The following is a 21,241-nucleotide window of genomic DNA, read 5'->3' as shown; positions in this document are numbered from 1 at the left end:
CAGTTGTATGCAAAGACTAGTTTCTTGACTTGAATTAGGATGTTTGGAGAGCTGCTCAAATATACATTATGCTGGGGGATGTTGGCCTGTGACACTGGAAAGGCAGCTGAGGATTAGCTGAGAGATAAGGCACTTTAGCAGTGCTTTTCTCCCTGACTAGCTTCTTTATATCTGCAGCAGCAGGAAGGCTGGTGTTACAAGCACAGTGTCCAATTGTGAAATCTATTTTTTCCTTGGCTGGACCTTACACAAGGGCTAGTTTTAAGTGATAAAACTAGAACATTTAGTCATGTTTCGCCTCTCCATCTTTGTGAAGTTTTGTGAAATGAATTAGTGTAGCTTTTTTTCTGTAACAACTACTAATGTGAAATTTTAGGGTAAAAGTGCAGAGTTCTCCTAACATCAAGGGGAGCATACATTGCAAGTGCTTTATGTTCTTTAAATGTAGGTCACTACTGTTGAGTACATGTGAAATATTCAGAGCTCAAGTGTAAGAGCCTGAACAGCAGGTGTTGGGAACAAGACAGTGGAGCACTTTGATATCATTCATCTTTTCTTCCCCATGATTATAGCAGCTTCCCTTAGAATTTTTTGTAGGCTTTTTTTCCTTTTCTCCCCTCAACCCTCCTTTAAAAAAAAAAAAGAAAAAGAAAAAAAGAAAAGAAAGAAAAGAAAAGAAAAGAAAAAATTGATGCATCCTTTTCCGTTTTGTAAATAGCAACAGTAGCAACAATAGAAGACATAATTATATGTCTTCTTCTTAGGTAGTTCAAATGTAGAAGAAATGAACCTTCTTAGAATTCAGATTTACTGATACTGTAGTCTATTGCTATAACAACATGTAAATAGATCATGTTAGATTTAGATAACTAATGTGTTATCTCTTAGAATTCTATTTGAAGTATTTATTATTACTCTGTTCTAATTTTTCCTTGTTCTTTCCTCCATTTTTCAGGCATGGAAGAGGAGATGGTTTGTACTTCGCAGTGGCCGTTTAACAGGGGATCCAGATGTATTGGAATACTACAAAAATGACCATGCCAAGAAGCCTATCCGTATTATTGACTTAAACCTGTGTCAACAAGTTGATGCTGGATTGACATTTAACAAAAAAGAGTTTGAAAACAGTTATATTTTTGATATCAACACTATAGACAGAGTTTTCTATTTGGTGGCAGACAGCGAGGAGGAGATGAATAAGTGGGTCCGATGTATCTGTGATATCTGTGGGTTCAACCCTACGGATGAGGGTAAGTTCTGCTGTCTTTTCTAAGAAACTCCGTTGTGCCTCCAAGTAAAGAATGTTTCCAAGATTGAATGATTATCTCTAGCTAGCATATGTTTTAAAACTCACATGCATTGACTGTGAAACTCTCTTACTACCCTGGAAAAAGACTAAGTAGAACAGAGTAAGATCTTCGGCATTTGTTACAAATCAAGTGCTCTATAGAAATTGATGAGGATGCTCTTGCATGATGTTTGGCTTGACATTAGATCTTAAATATAGAAAAAAATCTTAAAGTAAAATAATGCCAAACAGAAGAGCATCGTCGTCATGTTCTATGAGATATTTGATTGTGTCTATGTATCATTTTATTGCTTATTGAAGTACACTATAATTCTCATGCTGGAAATCTTTTTCCCACCTGAGGCATCCTATTTGATACAACAACTTAGGGTTGTGCAAGCAGGAGTGGGTGCAAAATGGCAGAATTCTACTATTACTGTTTCTCTGTCTGCTTTGCAATTCATTTTAAAAAAATATGCCCAAAACCAAAATAATTTGTACTCCTCCATTTGCTGGTTTGAATCTTAGGCAGACAGACAGTGTGTGAAAGCAGCTCGTAGGAAACAAGGAAGCATGTTAGAATTCATATAAATATTTTGTGGCCACCAACATTGCTTGTCCTGAATCTATCCTTATTTATTTACTTACTATTCCTTCATTCCTTGTGGCGATTAATGGGTTGTGTGACTTGCTGCAGTTCTTTGCACAGTCCCAAGAAAAGATTTAGTAGTAAGAGGGTTAAAAATTAAAGCATGCCTGACTGAAGGGGCTACAACTAAATCCCTGTTTTTGTTGGGTTGTGGATTGAAGGGAAACAAAGGCTTTTGTCTCCTGTACTCCAGCCAGATCTCCAGAAATGACTGGAAAATATTCTTGCACTCTGGTGAAAGACATTTTATTCTTTCTCCTGATTCCGGTTTTGAACCAAAACTGTCACCAAAACTTTCTTGTGCCTCTATATTACTATTCGAATAGAAAATCCAATGAAAGGTACTTGTTTTGAGTTAGGGATTATTTTTTATGACATCCGGATTGTAACAGACCTCCTACAACATGTTTCTGAAAGTGATTGCCGTATGAATCAGTATTCTGTCTGCCAGGCATCCATATGGGCAACAGGTAGGTGGGCAATTGTATTTTCTAATAGTGCACCAGCACAGCTGTGGGCAGCAGACATTCAGAAATCATTGGTTCTGGGGACAAACTAGGAGCATGGAAAGTGAGGAGGAAATGTACCTACCTAACTGCCCTTGTATATGTAAGAGCACAAATAAGCATGTTGACTGTGTGGGACAAAAAAAAAAAAATAGTCACTTCAATGACATGACACCTTTCCTTGCTGGGAGGTGATGCATTGTTAATCCTTAATATTCTTTGAGGTATTACCTGGGTTGAAGATGAAATACGCTATGGATGCATAGAGATCTAACTTTGCCCTATCTAACTGCGTGGTTTAAAAACTAGAGCATACTGTGGTATATCAATAACTTTCCTGCTGTATTCTCTTTGCATGTTTTATCTTAACTATTTTAGCTTTGTCAGAACTGTCCCAACACCTTTTCTTTACAGAATTGAAGGCTGATGGTACTGTTTCATGGGTTTAGTACTGTCTTGCAATGGATGTGTAGAGGAAAGATTAAGAAAGAAAAATGGGAAAACTACTTGATTGTTTCCTATGTGTATTATCAGTATCTTATTTTGTAAGATATATCTCTACCTATAAATGGATGACTTATGGATGCATGATAATGCATGTAATTTATAAAATCTTTATTAGCATGCACTTTATTTTGAAAAATTAATGGTATAGGTAAAATTCACTGTGGACAATGAGAAAAACAATTACTTTAGGAAGCAGGCAAAAAGAGGGTACATGAATGTATATTTAGTGAAGACTCTGGAATTCCTATGATGATTATAACTTGATGTTTTCTTCTTTTCTAAAATCAGCTTTCACAGTAGTAGCTTATTATTTAATACTGTTGTGACCTTCTAACCAGAAATTGATTTATGCACATGAAAATGAAATAAGTTCATTCTGGAAAAATGCAAGATTATATTTGTGACTGAACAGTGAGTAGACAGAATCATCATCTTGAGTCATTGTTACGAGCCGTCGAGTCTCTGGATTTCTGGTTTTATATTATAGTGTGATGTATATTGTATAGCTGTTTCTTTTATAGGAGTTTGTTTTGTTTTTGTTTCTTTTTTTTTAAGCAGGATTTAGTTATTCGGGGCTTAAAATTTAAACTTCCAGTGACTCTGAGACACCAGGAATAACAATTTTTGAACAGCCTAAATAATTTGTCTGTTTTTATAAAGAAATATGTGAGTATTTTTGTGCTTTCTTCTGCTAAAGCTTCTTGTTTGGAAATGGAAGCTGTAAAGCATTTTTCTTCAAATGCATATACAAAAATGGAGGAGGGAGCTACACATGAGCATGAATTTTAATTATTTTACCACTGAGTTTCATACAGCCCTTCTAACATTCATATTTTCCCTGTAAGGTAATAATAGGTATGGTTTAATCATTTAGAGATTAAAATATAGCTGTAGGCAAAAATGTCTTGCTGCTAATTTGGGTGTTAAAGTACAGTGAGAGACCTTCTTGAATGGAATAGCAGAAATGGACATGGGAAATCATCATTTTCCTGTGGTTGGTGCTGTGAAGGTCTCTGCTGAAATATTGTGACTTGAGCTTCCAGAAGGATGAGGATAAATGCTCAAAGAACAATAGGTTTTAAAAGAAAACATTTCCTTTGTGTGATCTACGAGGAGAAAAGGTGAAGGATTTGATCTTGCTCTTCCTAGAAAGAGAACACTTAGGGAAGAGGACTAGGTAGAGCTGACTTTAAAAATATAAAAAGTTGTGATAAGTAGGGCATGGATTGATTGTTATCTACGTCTACCAGTAGATGAAGAGAGAAGTGACTGTTTTCAGTTTCAGTGACTATGTAAAACTAGATGATGAGAAACAACTTTATAGGATAGTTAAACACAGGTACAGATTGCCTGAGAACAGCCTTTGAAAGCCCTTCCTGAGAATTCAGCAGACATCTGTCATGAATGTTTTATACATGATCCTATCTCAAAACTGTCTTTTCGAGCTCAGTGGTCTATGATGTAGTGGATTGCATGCTTGGCAGAGCAGTGGAAGGAGGAAATAGTCTTACTATATACAAGTATGTTACTTGAATGTATTCATTTGAGTAAAGGTAACAGTAATAAAACTGAAAGAAAAGAAGGGAAGAACAAGAAGACAAAGATAACCGACAGTCCTTATGATGATGGAAATTATTTTCTTTAACTACATTTGGGATTATGTATGTAAACATAATTGTAATATAGATCATACTCTGAAAGAACTATAGCTTGCTTCACATGCAGCTCTTTCAAAGTCCGCAGTACTTCTGTTTAGGCAATTGCTATCTGATGCATTTGTCTTATGCCGTCTGTATTTTGCACAGTAAAATTATCTTTAGATAACTAGATTTTTTTTTACATTATCTTCCGATAAAATATACACTCTATTTGGGCGCTTCAAGCTGATCATAGCTTGGGTGTAAAATCAGTGATCGGCAGGATGGATGCAAATCCATATTGCTCCCCCTGCTCCTTATATTCTTCTCAACTGAATTACTAATTCAATAATTATTAATAATGCTGCACTTTCAGGCATTGCTACTGCTATATTTTGTCGAGATCATAGTGAACTTCTTAGTATCAGATCAGGATACCACTGTGCTGTCTGTTCCACAAGTGTGGAACAGAAAATTGACCTTGTCATTAAGAACTTACCTGGATTAAGATGAGAGTCAACATATGAGCAAACATAGAAGTAAAAGCAAATACAGCAGTTTTGACCATTGTGACAGATAAGTCATCTTAGTGCATTGGTTGTTGGACTGTTGTTGAATTCTGAGATTATAGGGAAGATATTTTACTGCAGGGGGACTGCAGTAAATAAGTGGTGGACATTAGAGGTGTTTGGAGTGCTCTTCTAGCATGAAAGCAGCCTATAAGAAATAAATGTGGATTTGGTTTTTTCTAAACTTTGACAAGTGGATTATAGAGGCTAGCACACTTGGCAAACCAAAATTGGTATCTCAGTATCATATAATGTATGTTGTTGATGTTGGTCATGGAAGGTCTCAAAAGCGAAGAGAAATAGCCTAACCTTTTGGACAAAGGAAGGGAGGCTCTGGAGGAGTGTAAAGAGAAGCACACTGACAGAGTAATAAGATTAAAAGTCTTCATAACAAAGTTCTCAATGGGTACGAGTGGGGCAGGAATGGAGTAGTAAAATGGGAATTTGTTACCTTCTTTGAACGATACAGTGTAAAAAGTCTGAATGTGGTTGTTTATTTTAGTAAGTTTGTTGATAGGGAGGATTCTACTGTAGAGATGAGGTACACAAAAGGTGTATAAAGAAAATGTGAGATTTTTGACATGTCTTTGGTCTAGTTAATGAGAAAGAAGGTCAGGTCAAAGATGACATGCAGGAGGATGAGTGCCCTTGAGTGGGGAGAAAAGCATAACAGCAAAAGAACTGAGTGAAGTATTAGGAGAGAGGGCTGCCAGGTAAGGATTGTTGGCCAGTTGTCTTAAAAGTGAGGCAGTAAATTTAGGAGGAATAGCAACACAAGGGCGTACTTTTTGTGGGGGCTTTTTGAGTTATTTGCTTTGATGAAACAGGTTGCGGGGAAATGGCCACTGACGTATAGAAGTATGATTTTGACCACAGAGGCAAGGTGGAATTGCTAAAAGGCTGGTGAGAATAAACTGTGAAGGAAGTTGTCGCTGTCACAAAATTTCATTGCAGTGTGATAACAAAATTAGAAGAGGCAGGTCCAGAAAAGGACTTGAGATTTGGCATCGCAGATCTGATAGTGGCTAAAAAGTTGAGTAAAGGCAGGCAAAGCACAGAGACTCATTATGTAGTATCCACAGAAGAAAGAGAAGATGACAGAATGAGAAAATGCCTGTGACATTGGCTGGTATGGTAAAGGACAGATGGTTTAAAGAGAAGGTGGTGGGAGAGATGGCATAAAATCTGCAACCAAGAATATAGTACATCCTCTGTTATAGGTATCTAAGAGAAGAAAAAAAGAAATATATTAAAAATAAATCATTTAGTATAATCACATTTGTGCCATTAAAATCATCTGAAGTGTTGCCTGGATAAGGGGTCTGCAGGATGTTGTGTAAACTGCTAATTCTCAGGTCATGAGGTGCTTTGAGTTATTGTGTGGAGTGCTAAAAATATCCTTTCAGTAGCCCATAGGTGCCTATGAATCTGGACAGATTGGTGTAGCCATGGTTGGGCAAACTTGCCATGTGACTGGAGCAGTCTGTTTGGGGGAGAAAAACTGCATAGACCTTTATAGTGAAGGAAGAGATAAGTGAACTTTTTTATGCAGTGGACTGTGCCCTTTCTCATCGTAAACACCCACGGAAGTTACCCTATGACAGTAATTCTTGATTATTTTTCCTCTATACCCCAGCCTGTGTGCCGTCTGAAGATGGAGAGACAGGCTACATACTTTTTTCCTTTTGAATGAACTGTTTTCAAAATAAAATTACAAGTGTGGAGGGGCAATTTGGAATGGAAATGCTTTCAATATTTTTGAATTTTAGATGGTAACCCAAAGTACATCTTAAAATTACATATGAACTGTAGGTGATATGTATGAAATTATACATGTGAGCTCTGAAAGCCGGAAATTTTAGCATGTGGTAGAAACTCAAGAAGAGGATCTGGTTATGTTTATGGTTCCTATGCAGGAGACAGAGCTGTCCTGGGCATCAAATAAAGTAGGCAAGTACTGAATTCTTTGTTTTAAAAATAGCCTATTATGTGTATCTTCAGAAGAAGATATAAAAGATACTGTAATATGATGTTAAAATAAAAACTTAATGTACAAAAGATGGGCTTCTTAAAGTCTCTTTAGAAGGTTTTTTTTCCTGACTCTAGCAGAGATGCTCAGAACAAGGTTGTTGCATAGATTTTTGTATTGATTATAAGCTGATCATTTACGCTGAAAACCTCCCTAAGCCAAGCTTGGGGTGCTGCCAAACCCCAACTAACATGTCTGTGCATCTTCTGGGCCAGATCTGACTTGCACCTGCAGAGTTAGGTATGTGGAGAGAGCAAGTGCTTGTCTGTGCCAGTCAGTTTTGACATGCTCGTGTGTGTGTGTGTGTGTGTGTGTGCGCACGTGCGTGTGTGCATGCACACGTGCACGTGTGGCTTCCTGCTTCCAGGACCTTTCCTTTGAAACCACGTGGGAGCTGACACTAGAGGAAGCTCCAGCAGTGTATCTCAGGACGTACGTTATATCAAGGTAGCAATTTACTTGCTGAACTACTGCAGAGATGATGACTTACTAGACTTAATTTTAAAAAAAATCCTTTTAAGGATTAAAGTAAGGATGTATTTGTATCGTATCTTTGATTTTTTTTTTTTTTTTTTTTTTATTTATGTGCACCATGCATGCTGGATGCATATAGAAAAATGAGTAATATAAAACTACAAATTACCAATCTTCTATACAGTTGTATATTTTTATGGCAACCACCATTTTCTGCAATTTTTTGTTCAAGGTTATTCTAATATTTTGTAGGCTTTTTTATTAGAACATCTGCATCACAGTAAATAGATTGAATGAGTCATCTCAGAGAGGAATAGTAGAATCATACAATTACATATCTGTTGCTGATTCATTGTTACAATGGGAAAATCCCATTTCTATTTTAGTCTTTTGCACATTCTGTAAAGAGTGCTTTTTCTTACTTTTCATCAGTGCAACTTTGACATTTAAATGGTGATTTTTGTAACAAGGCTCTCAGTTTCTCATTTGTTGCTCACTTTATGAGAAAACTTTGTATGAGTATTTTCATAATCAGAATATTGAATAGAGACTATATTACATGATGCAGCAAACAATTTCATTTCTACCCTTGTGGAAAAGGGAGGGTAGGGGGAAAAAGACTCACTGCACACTTCCACGCTCAGATTGCTCATGAAGTACAGACACTGGAACATGAGGAATAAGGAAGATGTATGTGTTTCAGAGTGAAGAGGGGAGCCTTTTATTGTGCTTGTAGGAAAAAGTGTTCTTTTCACCTCATTAATTTTCTTAATTGTTTTGTCAGTAGGGCAAATATAAAGAAGCTTATGAGAAAAAGCTGAACAAATTCTAGAAGAAATGCTGCCACTAACTGCTCTTAACAAATTAAGAAAAAATAAAACTCTTTCTGTTCTAAGAAAGTTTCCTGTTCTAGCTGTACTGAATACAGGAATTATGAAAACAAAATGGGATTCTTGTTATACTCATTTGAATGTTAAATATTCTGGATGCTTTTCCAGTTCCCCGTTATTTTAAAGCAGTCCTAGTGTCTGAGCTCGGGGAGCAAACCGAGTGACTTAGAACGCTCTTTGGTGTGCGGATGACCCCTTCCCTAAAAATCTGCTAATTCAAAACGAAGCAAGTTGGTTATTGTGCACTTTATCCCAGTAGCCTATAATGATTTAAACAAGTAAGTAGCTGAAGAGAATATTTGACAGTCTCCAAATAGGCAAGCAGAGCATTCATTTTATTCTATCAGTAATGAGTTATTACCATTACTCTTTCTTTGATAGTCTTATTTTATATAGCATGAATAGGTGAAGTAAATAAGTAGCCTAGCAGCAAAGTGTTTAAAACTGAGTTCGCTTGCTCTTTAAAGTGAATATTAGCTTACAGTAAGTATTTAACATGTGCAAAAGGCATTTATGAGAAAGAATTTCAGACCAGAAAATTGATACTTGAGTAGTTTAGTGTTCTGTACACCCAAAAAAACCAGATCTGTAAGGGAGTTCAGGGTGCTTGTCAAATGCTATGTCAAAATAAATGAGGCAGTTCATCACAAGAAAAATATTCCTAACTATTCATTAATGTTAATGGGCTCCAAATGAGCTATCCTTGCTCAGAAAAGAGATCATGACAACATTCTGTGTTAGTTTGACAGTGTCACCTTTAATGCTCAGTAACAATTAAAAGGCAAGTGGCAGGTTAGGATAGGAATGGTGAGAAATACTATGTCTTTTTAAGTCAGTAAGAGTGTCCCAGACCTTGTGCAATAACCATTTTCCTTTCTCAGGAAGGAGTTAGTAGAACAAGGAGAGGTGAAGGGGAACAAGATCTGAAATGACCTCTACACCGGGAAAAAATGAGCAGCAGCGTCAGCTCAGTAAAGCTGTAGCAAACTGTAAGATTCAGAATGGAGATTATGAATAGGAGACAATCGTTGCTGTTTCTCTGAAGACAAGAGCTGAAGGATATCAAGTGAAATTATCAGTTTTAAAACAAAAGGAAGTACTTTTTCACGCCATGTGTAATACATGGTGGAACTCATTGCCACAGGATGTTGTGGAGGTCAAAAATATCGATGTGCTCAAGAGGGGTGAGACAAGTTCAAAGATGAAAAGTCTGTCAGGCTGGTAAGCACAGAATGTGGATGCAGCCTCTATCCTGGGATGTCCCTAAGATGTAGATTGCCTAAAGCTGGGTGAAGTATGCCAGACTTGCCTTGCTGCTTTTGCTTAGTTTAAGTATCTGCAAAGTAGTGACTATCAGAGATGCATAGTGGGCTTCAGAGACTTCATATCTGAGACAGTATATTTAGTCTAATGCTCTTCATCAGCTTGCCTACTTTTGCGATGTTTTTAATTTTGTTTTGTTTCATTTTTAAGAATATCATGCTTTCCCCCCTCTCCCCCCGAGCCCCTAACATGGTGGATATGTTGCCTCTTTAGGGCTTCTTATTTTTATTTTTCAACACAGAAAGCTGTTACTCTTGAGTCTGTTACCCTTTCTGGGAATGCCATTGCATGTTTTTTCTGAATGCGTCAGCCTCACAGAGACATGCCTGTTGGTATATACCTCTTCTGACAATCTGGGGTCTAATTAACACATCCATCTTCCTTGTAAGCTTCAGGGACATCCTATTTGATTTCTCTTTTTTTTCCCTCTTGCATGAGCACAACACCAGGCAGACCTAATGATCAGCACCTTCGAATTTGTGAAGGTTGTGTGTACTTGGGGACAAGGGGCAGGGACAGGGATTGTGGTACACTGTAGCTTTTTGAGATCTCACTTCTCCATAAACATGGAGTGAGAGTGTATATGGAAGGAAACCTATCTCCTGCCTTTTCTCTCTGTCCTTTTTTTGTTTGTTTTTTGTTATCATCTCCCTGTATGTGGGTTATCTGAGTTGAGGAATTTTCATACATCTCCTAGACTTTCTCACCCCAAATGGATGCGATGGGATTTAATTTCTGAACCTGTGTAAGTCCTACGGGAGTTTAAAGCCAATACAGATACTCCTATTTCTACCTCTAAATCACTTGCTCCTTGTGTACACAGAGCTGGAAGCAGGAGGGCTATGTTCTGGTCCTTTTGTCAGGTCCTTCCCAGAACTGTACTAGGAAACAGAAGCTGGATGAAATCATTTTGCAGGCTATGGCTGGCCTGTATGTCTAAAAGGAACAGTCTGCTCTGTGATGACACTATGATCATAACTTTCATTAAAACAGTGCTAATAATTGGCTTCCATTTTTGGAATGTGCAAGTTGGAATGTACAATGAGTTGCAAGTACAAGGGGGTCTTGATAATTATGGAATCATTTGCTTTGTTATGTCATTCTTATTTCATGCATCACTGCAACAATCAAAAGGAGTGAAATAATTGTTTAATGCTTGATAGTGTCAATATTTTCCAGCCTCCCAGATAATTTAACAGTCAGGATATGTGTATTCTGAGCCTGTATGAATAGGAAGTAGAGAATTATAAAGAGAAGATTCAAAAAAAAAAAAATTCCTCTGACTACTGGGTTTACATCACTAAAATAAAAAGTGAGGTTATGTAATAAAGGAGCTTACTGGAACATGGGACCTGTTGTACCTCTGCTTTTATAGTATTAAGGGATCTTCCGCTGCAAAAGCAAAGTCATCTTTCCTGTTGCTTTTCAGATATTGAGAGAGGCTATTTCTTGCCTGGTAACTGATCTTGAATAGTGAAGTGACCTTGGTCAAAAGGGGTGAATACATGCAAATGTGGGCTCAGATTGTCAAATTCAAGTAGTAACATTATGGACCTGTGTCTGTTCTTGATTAAAACCACGGATTTGTATTCTTAGCTGTTGTACCACAGCCTTCGGCATCTTTGTTCTTTTTGTAACCAGAAAACAGGTTAAATAAGTCAGACTTATATAAGGCATAACCTAATAAGGCATAACCTCTAGTTCCAAGGTGTGCTTAAGAAATTGGTTACTGTTGAAAGAATCTGAGGAGACTCATGAAGTTTCTGAAATGAACAATAATGTCCAACATTGAGATTTGCTTATTGCCCATGTAGTTTGTAGTTTAAAAAAAAAAAAAAAAAAAAAAACTTATGTGTATTTTGTTAAGAAACAGTTTTGTAGTATTATAAGAGTATTGGATCATTGAGGAAAAAAGAAAAAAAAAAAAAAAGCAATGTACTTCTGTGCTTGCAGATGCTGTGAAGCCACCCGTCAGCTCTTTACAAGCATCTGCAGAGCTACCCTTGCCCATCAACACTTCACCACCTTCTACACAAGCAGAATCTTCCCTACCTCCTCCTTACCAGCTTATTAACATCCCCCCACTGGAGTCTTCCTCCGGTCAAGAAGATCCTCAAGACTACCTACTGCTAATAAACTGTCAGAGTAAAAAACCTGAACCTATGAAGTAAGTGATCTTTTTCTTAATAGCATTTATTTGTATAGGCCAAGGATGTTTGTGCTGAAAACTTTTTTTATTGACAAGTCGTTGAAAATTTGGATGCATGTGATCTAGGGGGGAGTTGACTGTAAGTGTTACTTTTTTTCTGTGCTTGGACTTCTTGTAGCAATAGTAAATTGTTTGATCAGTGCTAGACCCATATTGCATTCTTCAAAAGTGTGTGCAGTAATTGCCAATATGAAGCATCAGATTAAAGCAGTGAATCCAGGGCTGACTTTATAGCCTGGGGCGATGTGCAGCGCATGGAGTGAAGTACCACCCTTTAGCTGCACCATGGTGTGTTTCAGTCCAGTCTACAACTAGAAGAAGCTGAAGGAATTTAGCGTTCTTGCCTTTGTGGTACTTGGCACTCCAGTTTAGCCAGTTAAACCTTTCACAGAAAAGATTCAGTAATGCAGGCTGAAATTTGTTTTCACCTACCGGGTTACCACATCACTGAATATAGCAATCCTCAAATGGTATCTGTAGCCTTATTGCTAATATAGTTTGAACTCAGTCAAAACTCTTTATGAGTAAAAGATAATTATTTTATGATGACTTGGAATATCAGAGACTCAGATCACTCAGTTTCTGTATCTTGAGTTTTATGGGGTCTTAACATTTTTCTGAAGAATATATACTGGAAAAAAAAATTACAGCTGAAATAAGTCTTATTCATTACTGAATAAAAAGTACTTACACAGTTAGTTCTCCAGAGGAGTGTGCAATGTTAGTATTTAAGGAAACAACTGAGAACTTTTGCTCAGTTAAATGTATACATATTCCTCCAACTGTGACTTCTAACTGAAACAGATGTACGGCACCTCCTGCACAGTAAGGTATGATATCTGATGGTAACTATCTGGGAGACATCTCCCACCCCACCCCCAAATGGATCATGGTGGCCAAACTTGGAACAGGCTGCTCAGGACCTCGTGGAATCTCCATTTTTCAAGACTTAAAAAAGTGGGCAAGGTCGTGAGCAACCTCATTTGACTTTGAAGTTGCCTCTGCTTAGAGGAATTGGAGTGGGAAGGAGGGTTAGACCAGATGATCTCTGAAAGCCCTTTCCAGCCTTGGTTATTCAGTGGGAGAACATTATAGACCTCTGTGGGAAGCTTCTTTTTTTATAATAATATGAAATAATGTCTTCTGAGGTATTTCCAGAAAAACAAAGCTAAACAAAACTGCATATTGTTTTTGTGATTGCAGAAATAAGCATTGAAGGCTGAGGGAAGTTTCCTTTGAAAGTGTTTTCATGAGTATTTCACATTCTCCCTTAGGGCCATACATTTTAGCGTCGGTGCCTTCTTCATCAGCACCTTTATGCTCTGCCAGTTTTACCTATGCCATGTGCTTTCTGTTCCCTTGGCATTTTCATCTTGCTCTATTGTGCCTGAGGACTTTCCTGCTCCATTTACTGATGATTACATGGTAGGAAAGCGTCCACCCTTCACAATCTTTCTTGTAAAACAGAAAGCAGAATGAGCCTGCCAGTCCCCCAGCGCATGGGGTGTGCAGGTTATGGGCAGCACAGTATCCCAAAACATCCTGCGGGAGAAGGGGATACCCGATGTTTAGTTTCTTAAAGTGTGAGAAGTTTAAATGTTCAGCGTCGTTTAGCAGCTGGTAATAGCAGTGGCTGCGAGGAATGTTACTGTTCCTGCTAAGTGTTATGCCTGTCCTTCTTTGGTTAGTTTCCTTTCTAGAATGGCTTGGCAGAGAGCTTTCATTTTAGTGCCCTGGCTTATCAGAAGTATTTCAGGGTATTATTTTGGGTCTGTAAGGGATGGGCACAGAAGGGGTTTCTAAAACCACATGAAAAATGTGTTTTAAAACTGTCAAGATTAAGATGTGTAATTGACTTTTGACGACTTGTGCAGTTGTGTGGTTTGTGGGTTAAGTAGAAGGAGTGAAGTCTGAGGGGACCATGAAAAGGGACACAAAATTGGGCAAGGTATAGAGCCCTATAGTGGGTAGCCTACGAATTTTGGGGAACACATAGATGCCACAGGAGAGTAGGTATTTTGGGGTTAGGGAAGGCAGAATATTTTATGAATATAAAACAGACAAAGGAACTGAGAAAGGATTGGATGAAGCATTTGGGAGCATGGAGATTGTTTAAATGATGTTTTAGAAGTATTTGAAGTCAGTGAACATAAGCATTGTGGTTAGTTGGGAATGATAGGCTTATTGTAATATGTTTAAGTTTGCTAATTAAGTATGTCTTTTTCTTAAGAAGGTTGTAATAAGGAAAATTCAGAATAATTCAGAATCAGTTATGTTGGAGTTTGTTTCACTTAAGGAAGCTGTTTGTTTCATCTTTGATATAGTAGGTATCCTGCAAAGTTTTGCTAAATTTGAGCCAGAGTATGGTTGATATAGACCCTTTCCTATGGACTTACAACTTTTATCTGTGTAGCGTATTAAGATGGTCAGTTAGAGAACATTGTGTGCATTACTCCAATCTACCTTCTAGCAAGTGAAGAAAAACTAAATGGTCATTTTCCCATTAACCTGAAGACCTGGAATAATTAATCTATGAATTTGATGATACAGCTTTTATTATTTCTTTATGGGAAAAATATTTTGTCAATACTCATTAGTAGTAAAGCATAATAGTTATAATTCAATATATATTATAATTCAATGGGCAGATGATATTACTTGAATTGTTTATTTTTATAATGTTTTCTCTTTAGACCTTGAAGACTATATGCAGAAGGCACGCTTTTTATTCTAATTTTGCATGTTACTTTATAGATAATCCATGAATTAATTAATTTTATTTCAGGGCTTTGGGATTTTTCTACAGGTAAGATGCATAACTCTAAAAAATAGAGGAAGCAGCTAAGCTGTTTGTTTGGAATTTTTAAGAGTTCTTGTGTTTTGAAACTAGTAAGTAATTTCCAAGTGCTTCTTTGCTGGGTCCTGCAAAGTAGCAAATGCTGTTGTGAGGCTATCACATATTGTTGGACACAGTACTTGTAGTTGTACTAGTAGTGCTGTATTTTGTCTAAAATAATGCAGTTTTATGTCCTGATCTCTACTGACTTGAAAAAGAGTATTGTTTGACTGGAGCATTTAGTGAAATTCAAAGGTTCGTGTTTGGATAATGTGTAAGAAAATGCAATGCAAGACACTTTCCAAAACTTTATTGTTCTGGTTCATTTGAGAGGTATATTCAGGTATTAAATGCTATCTTCCTCATCTTTTCTGTGTTTATGAACCAGCCAAGGGTCATCCTTTCTCTCTGAAGAAGGGCAGGAATACCTCCTATTAGAAGATTTTGAAAGTAAAAAGATTCCGTTGCAGTGAGTGAACAATAGCTGCTTTTGGAATGCGTGTGAGAAATTAATCACAGAGCCATTAACTTGCCTGAAAATATTCTTTGTTTGAGACACGCTGCATGGTGTTCTGTAAGTTTTAACAGGAAAAAAAAAACTATGTAACCCTGGCTTCCATTTTCTGGAAATAACTGTAGTCAAGATAGAGCTATTTGTTTATCTATTTATTTATTTATTACTCCTCAATTTCTATTATGATTACTTTTTCTACTCCATATTACTGGTGCACAAGACCAATTTTGCTGCTGTTCTCTGTTTATAGAGTCTGTTTGGTCTGTTGTATTGATTGCTGCAGCTGGGAAAAGAATCAGCTTGAAAAGACGAGTGGTCAAGCCAGACCATATACAACGTACTCAAATTATAATGGTTACTGCTCTGACTAAAATACTTTGAAAACTCTGTCCTAGTCATCTGTTAGCCATTAGTTTTTAGTGCATAGGGGCAGACTTGCTTATTTGATATTATATGATCATTCCGTTCAGAAACTTTCCTGGAATACGTGCACTTTGCCACTTTCAAATGCACAGATTTTATGTGTTTACAGATGGAGAATACAAGCAAATTTGAGTGTGACACCCTGCCCTCACACCACGTCCGCTCTGTGCATCTTAATGTATGGTGCTTATAAATCATCAGGCTATGTAGTTATTTCCCGATACATGGAAAGAGGTGCCTAGTCTAAGCATTGAGTACAGAATAGTTTTGACACTGCTGGCACAATTTGCAGATGTGCATTGTACATATGGTATCACCATGAGATCAGGTCACAGTCCATCCTCTATTTATAGAGTTGTTAATTTTCTTCGTGTTATATCTACTTGGCCTTTATTTTAAATTGAGGAGAAAAGATGCTTTATTTGTCTTAATAAACAGTTTTGAATAGATTATTTAAGCCAAACGAATTTTTGTTGTTGTTGTGTTGTTTTGAAGTGTATGGAAAAAAATATGAATTAAAAAAAATGCAGAAGTTGGTAAGCTGCTTGTATTTGAGATTCTTTAAACAGGACTAAAATCTGTTTCTGAGCTCTGATCCTCCTAACCTCACTTTCCTTGAGATAACATATGATTCAAATATACAATGTAGTTTTTCAAAATTGTACATGTTCTTCTTATCACAACAAACAGTTAATATTGACTTTTGAAAACTATTTTAAACTTAATAGATTGAATTTCCTGTCTTCATTTCTGTGTGAATTGCTTCTCTCTTGGCCCTTGTTTCAGGCTATCTTCAAACTTGGACTTGTAAAATCAGATTGGCTACAACCCATTCATGTTTTGAAAAAGCAAATGACTGGCTTGACTGCTTCATGTCATGGTTTTTGAAAGTTTGCTTTCAGAAGTGCTTGTGGTCAGGAAAGAATTAGAAGCAGCATTCAGTCAGAAATAGAAAAACTCTTAAATTTAAACATGACAGTATTGTTGTTTACATATGATGGGTACTCCTGAAGCATTAGCATCATACGTGCTGTGTGCATCTTGAGCTTTGGTTATACACACCAGCATGTTGTGCAGCTTTTAGAGTCAAATATAACTTGTTATCATTAGAATGTGTCTTAATGCCTGTTTAAAACCATCATCATGCCCAGAACTGGTAAGAATTTTAAGGACGGTTCCTCTGCTTGTGCGTCTTTGTAGGTACTATAAATGTCATTTGAGTTCTGGTGCATGGCTCAATGGATTAAAGTGATCCCAGTAAGTGTACAAGTCATGAATTCGAAAATAAAATTGAGTGCACTCTTTCTTTTGACTGTGCATTTCTGTACTGTTTTCATAAGATAAATTGTAGTGTTACATTTTATTTCTGTAGTTTTGGAAATACTTCTATTTTAAAGTATATCCTAGTGAGCTGAAACTAATAATTTTGGTTTTATAATTGATTGCCAATGTCCTGCTTCTCTAGACTGCCCATTTTATTTTTATAGCATATAAAATACTGACCAAGATTCTTGCCCTACTTGCTCATGTGAAACATGCATTATTTTTGCTGAACTTTGGTCTGACTGCATACTGCAGAACTAGAAGAATACATCTTGAGCAAGAGGAACTTTTGAATGAACCTTTCAAGTAAATACGAGGGGCTGCTGGAGGGGTTAAGCTGAATGTCTTAGTAGTCACACAGTGTTTGTCTTGCTAATGTACTCTGTGACTTTATGCTTTTTTAAGTTCTATATGCTGTATTTTTGCAGTTATATTACGCTTTTACGTTCACTCAGAAACCAGAGTGAAAAGTAAAGCAGAGCAGTGGTTCATTACTGAGCTTCGGAAGCTCTGAGGCAAAGCATAGCAAAGTGTTAGCAAAGAAAGGAGACGTGCTGGACATGGTCAGCATCGTAAGGAATATGGGAAGTTTCACTTGGTTAATCCAAAGATAAATACTTGATAAGGAAGTTGCTCATCTTTTTGGAGATCTGTCAAACTAAATGTAAATTAGTCATCTAGAAACCAGTTTTGACCAATGAGAAAGAACTTGAAGATTAATATTGTTTTTCTAAAGAAAAAAAATAAAGAACAAAACTAGGTAATAGACAGAGGTGCTGTAAAGCAAGAGAAGACTCTCATAAGGCTCTTGAGATAATGCAAGATAGCGTCTGTACTATTAAACAAGAAAAAAATAAACAGTTGGTTAGGTAAATGGCATCTTGCTTGACTTCGCGTGTCCAGTGTAAGCTAATCAGATTTCATTGGTAGCTGAGAGAGAGAGAGGCAGTTCGGGAGTGGTTCATGCCAGTTTTAGACAGATATCTAAGAAGAATGGATTGTGTTTCTCACTGTCTCCATTTCTCCAGTGACAGTAGAGAAAACCTAAATGAATAGCTAAACTGGATTCCTTTCTTCTCGGATTACTAGAACCCACAGAGATAAATCCAACCCTGCCTTAAGCAAGAAAGTTTTCTGTGATATTATCAACAAACTGAAATTTAATTAATACGTAGTGGCTGTGATCACTTCAGAAAGAGCCTCTTAAAATAAGGTGAAAATGCTTCTTGTGATACTTGCACTGATTTTTTGTATTTTATTCCTTAGAAGAGTTTTATAAACTGTTTGGTCCAGTTGCTTAATAGAGCTTAAAAGTAGCAGCAGCAGCTATTCATGACGCATGCATGCTGAAATATAGACACTTATTGTTAAGTGTGTCATGTACATGTAAATATTCACAATGATATGGTTCTGTGGTAACAAGAATAGGAAATATCATAGTATGATTGATAAAACTGTGTGGAATTTAGTAATTCCACCTGTCTTAATATTTGCTATCATTCTGACTTGCATTTAAAGCAGGAGTCAGACTTGTAACAAAATTTCTGTCTGGAGTGAGATATCTGGGGAGTTCTACCCAGGGAAAAGTTTGGCGTGAGTTTACTACCCCTGTTGGTTTGAACCAGTATTAGTGAGTGTTGTTCTCATAAAAGATAGATCTTTTTTCAAAGAAATCAAATGCAAACCACTGTCTACTTCTATCTAACAGTGTTACCTTAACTTAAGTTCAAGGCAAAAGCATTCATTTTTTGTAAATATACCCCATGGATATTTTCTTTTTTCCTGTAAGAGCAGGCTACTTTTCTTCTATTTCTTGTTTTATCTGTTATTTGTCTCTCCTTTATGTATTTTGAATCAAGCTTGAATTGTCAGTAAATAACTTTAAGCATACACTGTATGGTGTTGCAGGTAGTCTTTTTTTTTTTTTTTATGAATCTGAAAATTGCTAGAGGAAAAATAAGTATTGTAAAACCAGGGAGTAAGTGCAATGTTTTCACATTTAGCAGAGCCATTAAAGCGCTGGTAGTTTGCAGCCTGGCCTAAGAAGCTTAAAAACAAAAATATCCCCCCCAACCCCAAACAAACAAGCCCTGCTCCAGATTGGTTTGGCATCTGTCTGGAAATTGCTTGCTTTATGAAACAGCAACTTGTTGAGCTGCTGCTAAAGTTGCGCTCTTGTGTTATGTTTTACATGCATGTGTTTGTATGTATATACTTAGAATTCTTCTTTTTAAGTGTAATTGTTTGTTTAATGATTGACTTCCTGCACTATATATATATTAAAAAAAGAGGAAGAGTGTCTTTTCAATTGTTCATATTTTAAAAGTTGTGTTTATAATTTGTAATTTGTTTTTTTATATGCTCATCAACATTTTAATCTTATCTTACGTGTAGATCTCACACTGACTCGGTGAAATCCACCTCCTCTGAAACGGACTGCAATGATAATGTACCCTCCCACAAAAATCCTGCTCAGTCAGTGAGCAAGCACTCTGTGAATGGCTTTTTTCAGCAGCAAGGAGTCTATGACTCTCCACCTTCTCGTACTGGACTGGCATTGGCAGACTGCAGCCTTTATAACCTGCCTAGGAGTTATTCACAGGATGTTTTACCAAAGGCAGCATCTCCGTCAGGGACTGATGCAGAAGGAGAACAACATGTTTTCAATACTCCATCAGCAACATCCTCATTAGACGCACAGATGAGGCATATCTCCATTAGTTATGACATTCCCCCCACACCAGGAGGTACTTACCAGATTCCACGAACTTTTCCAGAAGGAACATTGTCTCAGACTTCAAAACTGGAGACGATTCCAGATATTCCTCCGCCTCGGCCACCAAAACCTCACCACGCTTCAGATCGATCTCCTGTGGAAACCTGTAGCATTACTCGCACTGCTTCAGACACTGATAATAGTTACTGCATCCCTACGGCGGGAATGCCACCCTCACGCAGTAATACCATTTCAACTGTAGATTTGAATATCTTCCGTAAAGGTCAGTATTCCTTGTTTTATTCTGCTCTTCCAGAAATTATGTTAAATGACCTTAATCTTGTGCAACCATTTAAAAAGTTCTTTATACTTGTCCAGTGATCTGACCAGCACAGGTCTGCTCCTCGCAGTGTTTCTTCCACTGCAATTGTAATGTTAGCTGCTGGTCTAAGGCAGCCTGTGAAAAAATTGTGCCATTGCTGTAAGGCAGACTTCAGAAAAGTTGCCTGTAACTTGAGTTAATCTGACATGTAATTGGAGATGCTGTAACTCAGTAGAACTTGTTTTCTTCTCATGTGTCATCAAGAAGAGGAAAGACCCCAAGTTTTATCTAGTGGGATGTAACTGTAACTGATCTGGCTTGCAGGGTCCCCTGTTGATGTCAATATTTGCTAATTAGGAAAAAGGAGGTTGGCAAAGGACAGAATGCCTCCGCTTAATTTAGACACTGTATTTAGTAGATAGGGTGGATAGGTAAGAAATTATGCTGTAACTGCAAGCAGAGATGCAGTTTTATGAAGAAATGAAGAAATAACTCATGGATTAGAAATGCTGGAGTTTCTCTCAAAGTGACGGCTGAGGGTCCTCTTCATGCTAAGGTGTCAGTTCATGTCAGAAAACAAACTGAGACAATAGTCTCAGGTTTTTTTTCTGAACTATATGAGGGGCAGTTTTGGCCTTTAACAAGCATGTAGCCCTTTGTAAAGCAGTCTGTGGTCCTACTGTTTAAAGTAGCTAGGAAAGAGAAAAAATGTTACAGGAAACCATTAAAATAGGAAAGCACAGAACGTTGATTAAGTATGTTGGTTGCATTAGGGCATTCAATCTTAGCTGGACATATTTGAAACCCTAGGTATCTTATGGTATTACTAGTCTGTAGAAAATAGAATGGAAAAAATGGTTGTTGCTAGTAAGCTCGTATAGTTCATAGTTTAGTACTGCTGCTTGCTATCAGTTTTTCAGAATGTCTGAAGTAAGATTTGCATCAGCCACTGAGGTTGAAAGCATTTGCGTGAATTCAGTAGGAGTTAGTATGTACCCAGTGCTTCCATCTGAAACCTGATCTGGT

General features: G+C 37.2%; 1 protein-coding gene across 6 annotated transcripts in view; it reads left to right on the top strand.

The window, feature by feature from the left end:
* Positions 1–21,241, top strand: part of GAB1 (GRB2 associated binding protein 1) — a 100,645-nt gene that overhangs the window by 56,814 nt on the left and 22,590 nt on the right. For 4 of the 6 annotated variants that reach the window (XM_062573923.1, XM_062573922.1, XM_062573921.1 and 1 more), the window contains exons 2-5: positions 956–1,250; positions 11,826–12,039; positions 15,306–15,386; positions 19,572–20,176. In XM_062573923.1, coding sequence (XP_062429907.1) covers positions 956–1,250; positions 11,826–12,039; positions 15,306–15,386; positions 19,572–20,176 — 1,195 coding nt within the window. The remainder of the gene's footprint in view (positions 1–955; positions 1,251–11,825; positions 12,040–15,305; positions 15,387–19,571; positions 20,177–21,241) is intronic. The other 2 variants (XM_062573924.1, XM_062573920.1) reach the window with 1 other exon arrangement.

Source organism: Rhea pennata, chromosome 4 (genome assembly GCF_028389875.1).
Source record: "Rhea pennata isolate bPtePen1 chromosome 4, bPtePen1.pri, whole genome shotgun sequence".
Classification (NCBI taxonomy): domain Eukaryota; kingdom Metazoa; phylum Chordata; class Aves; order Rheiformes; family Rheidae; genus Rhea; species Rhea pennata.
The sequence above is the reverse complement of the archived record's forward strand: the minus strand, read 5'-3'. Positions and strand labels throughout refer to the sequence as shown.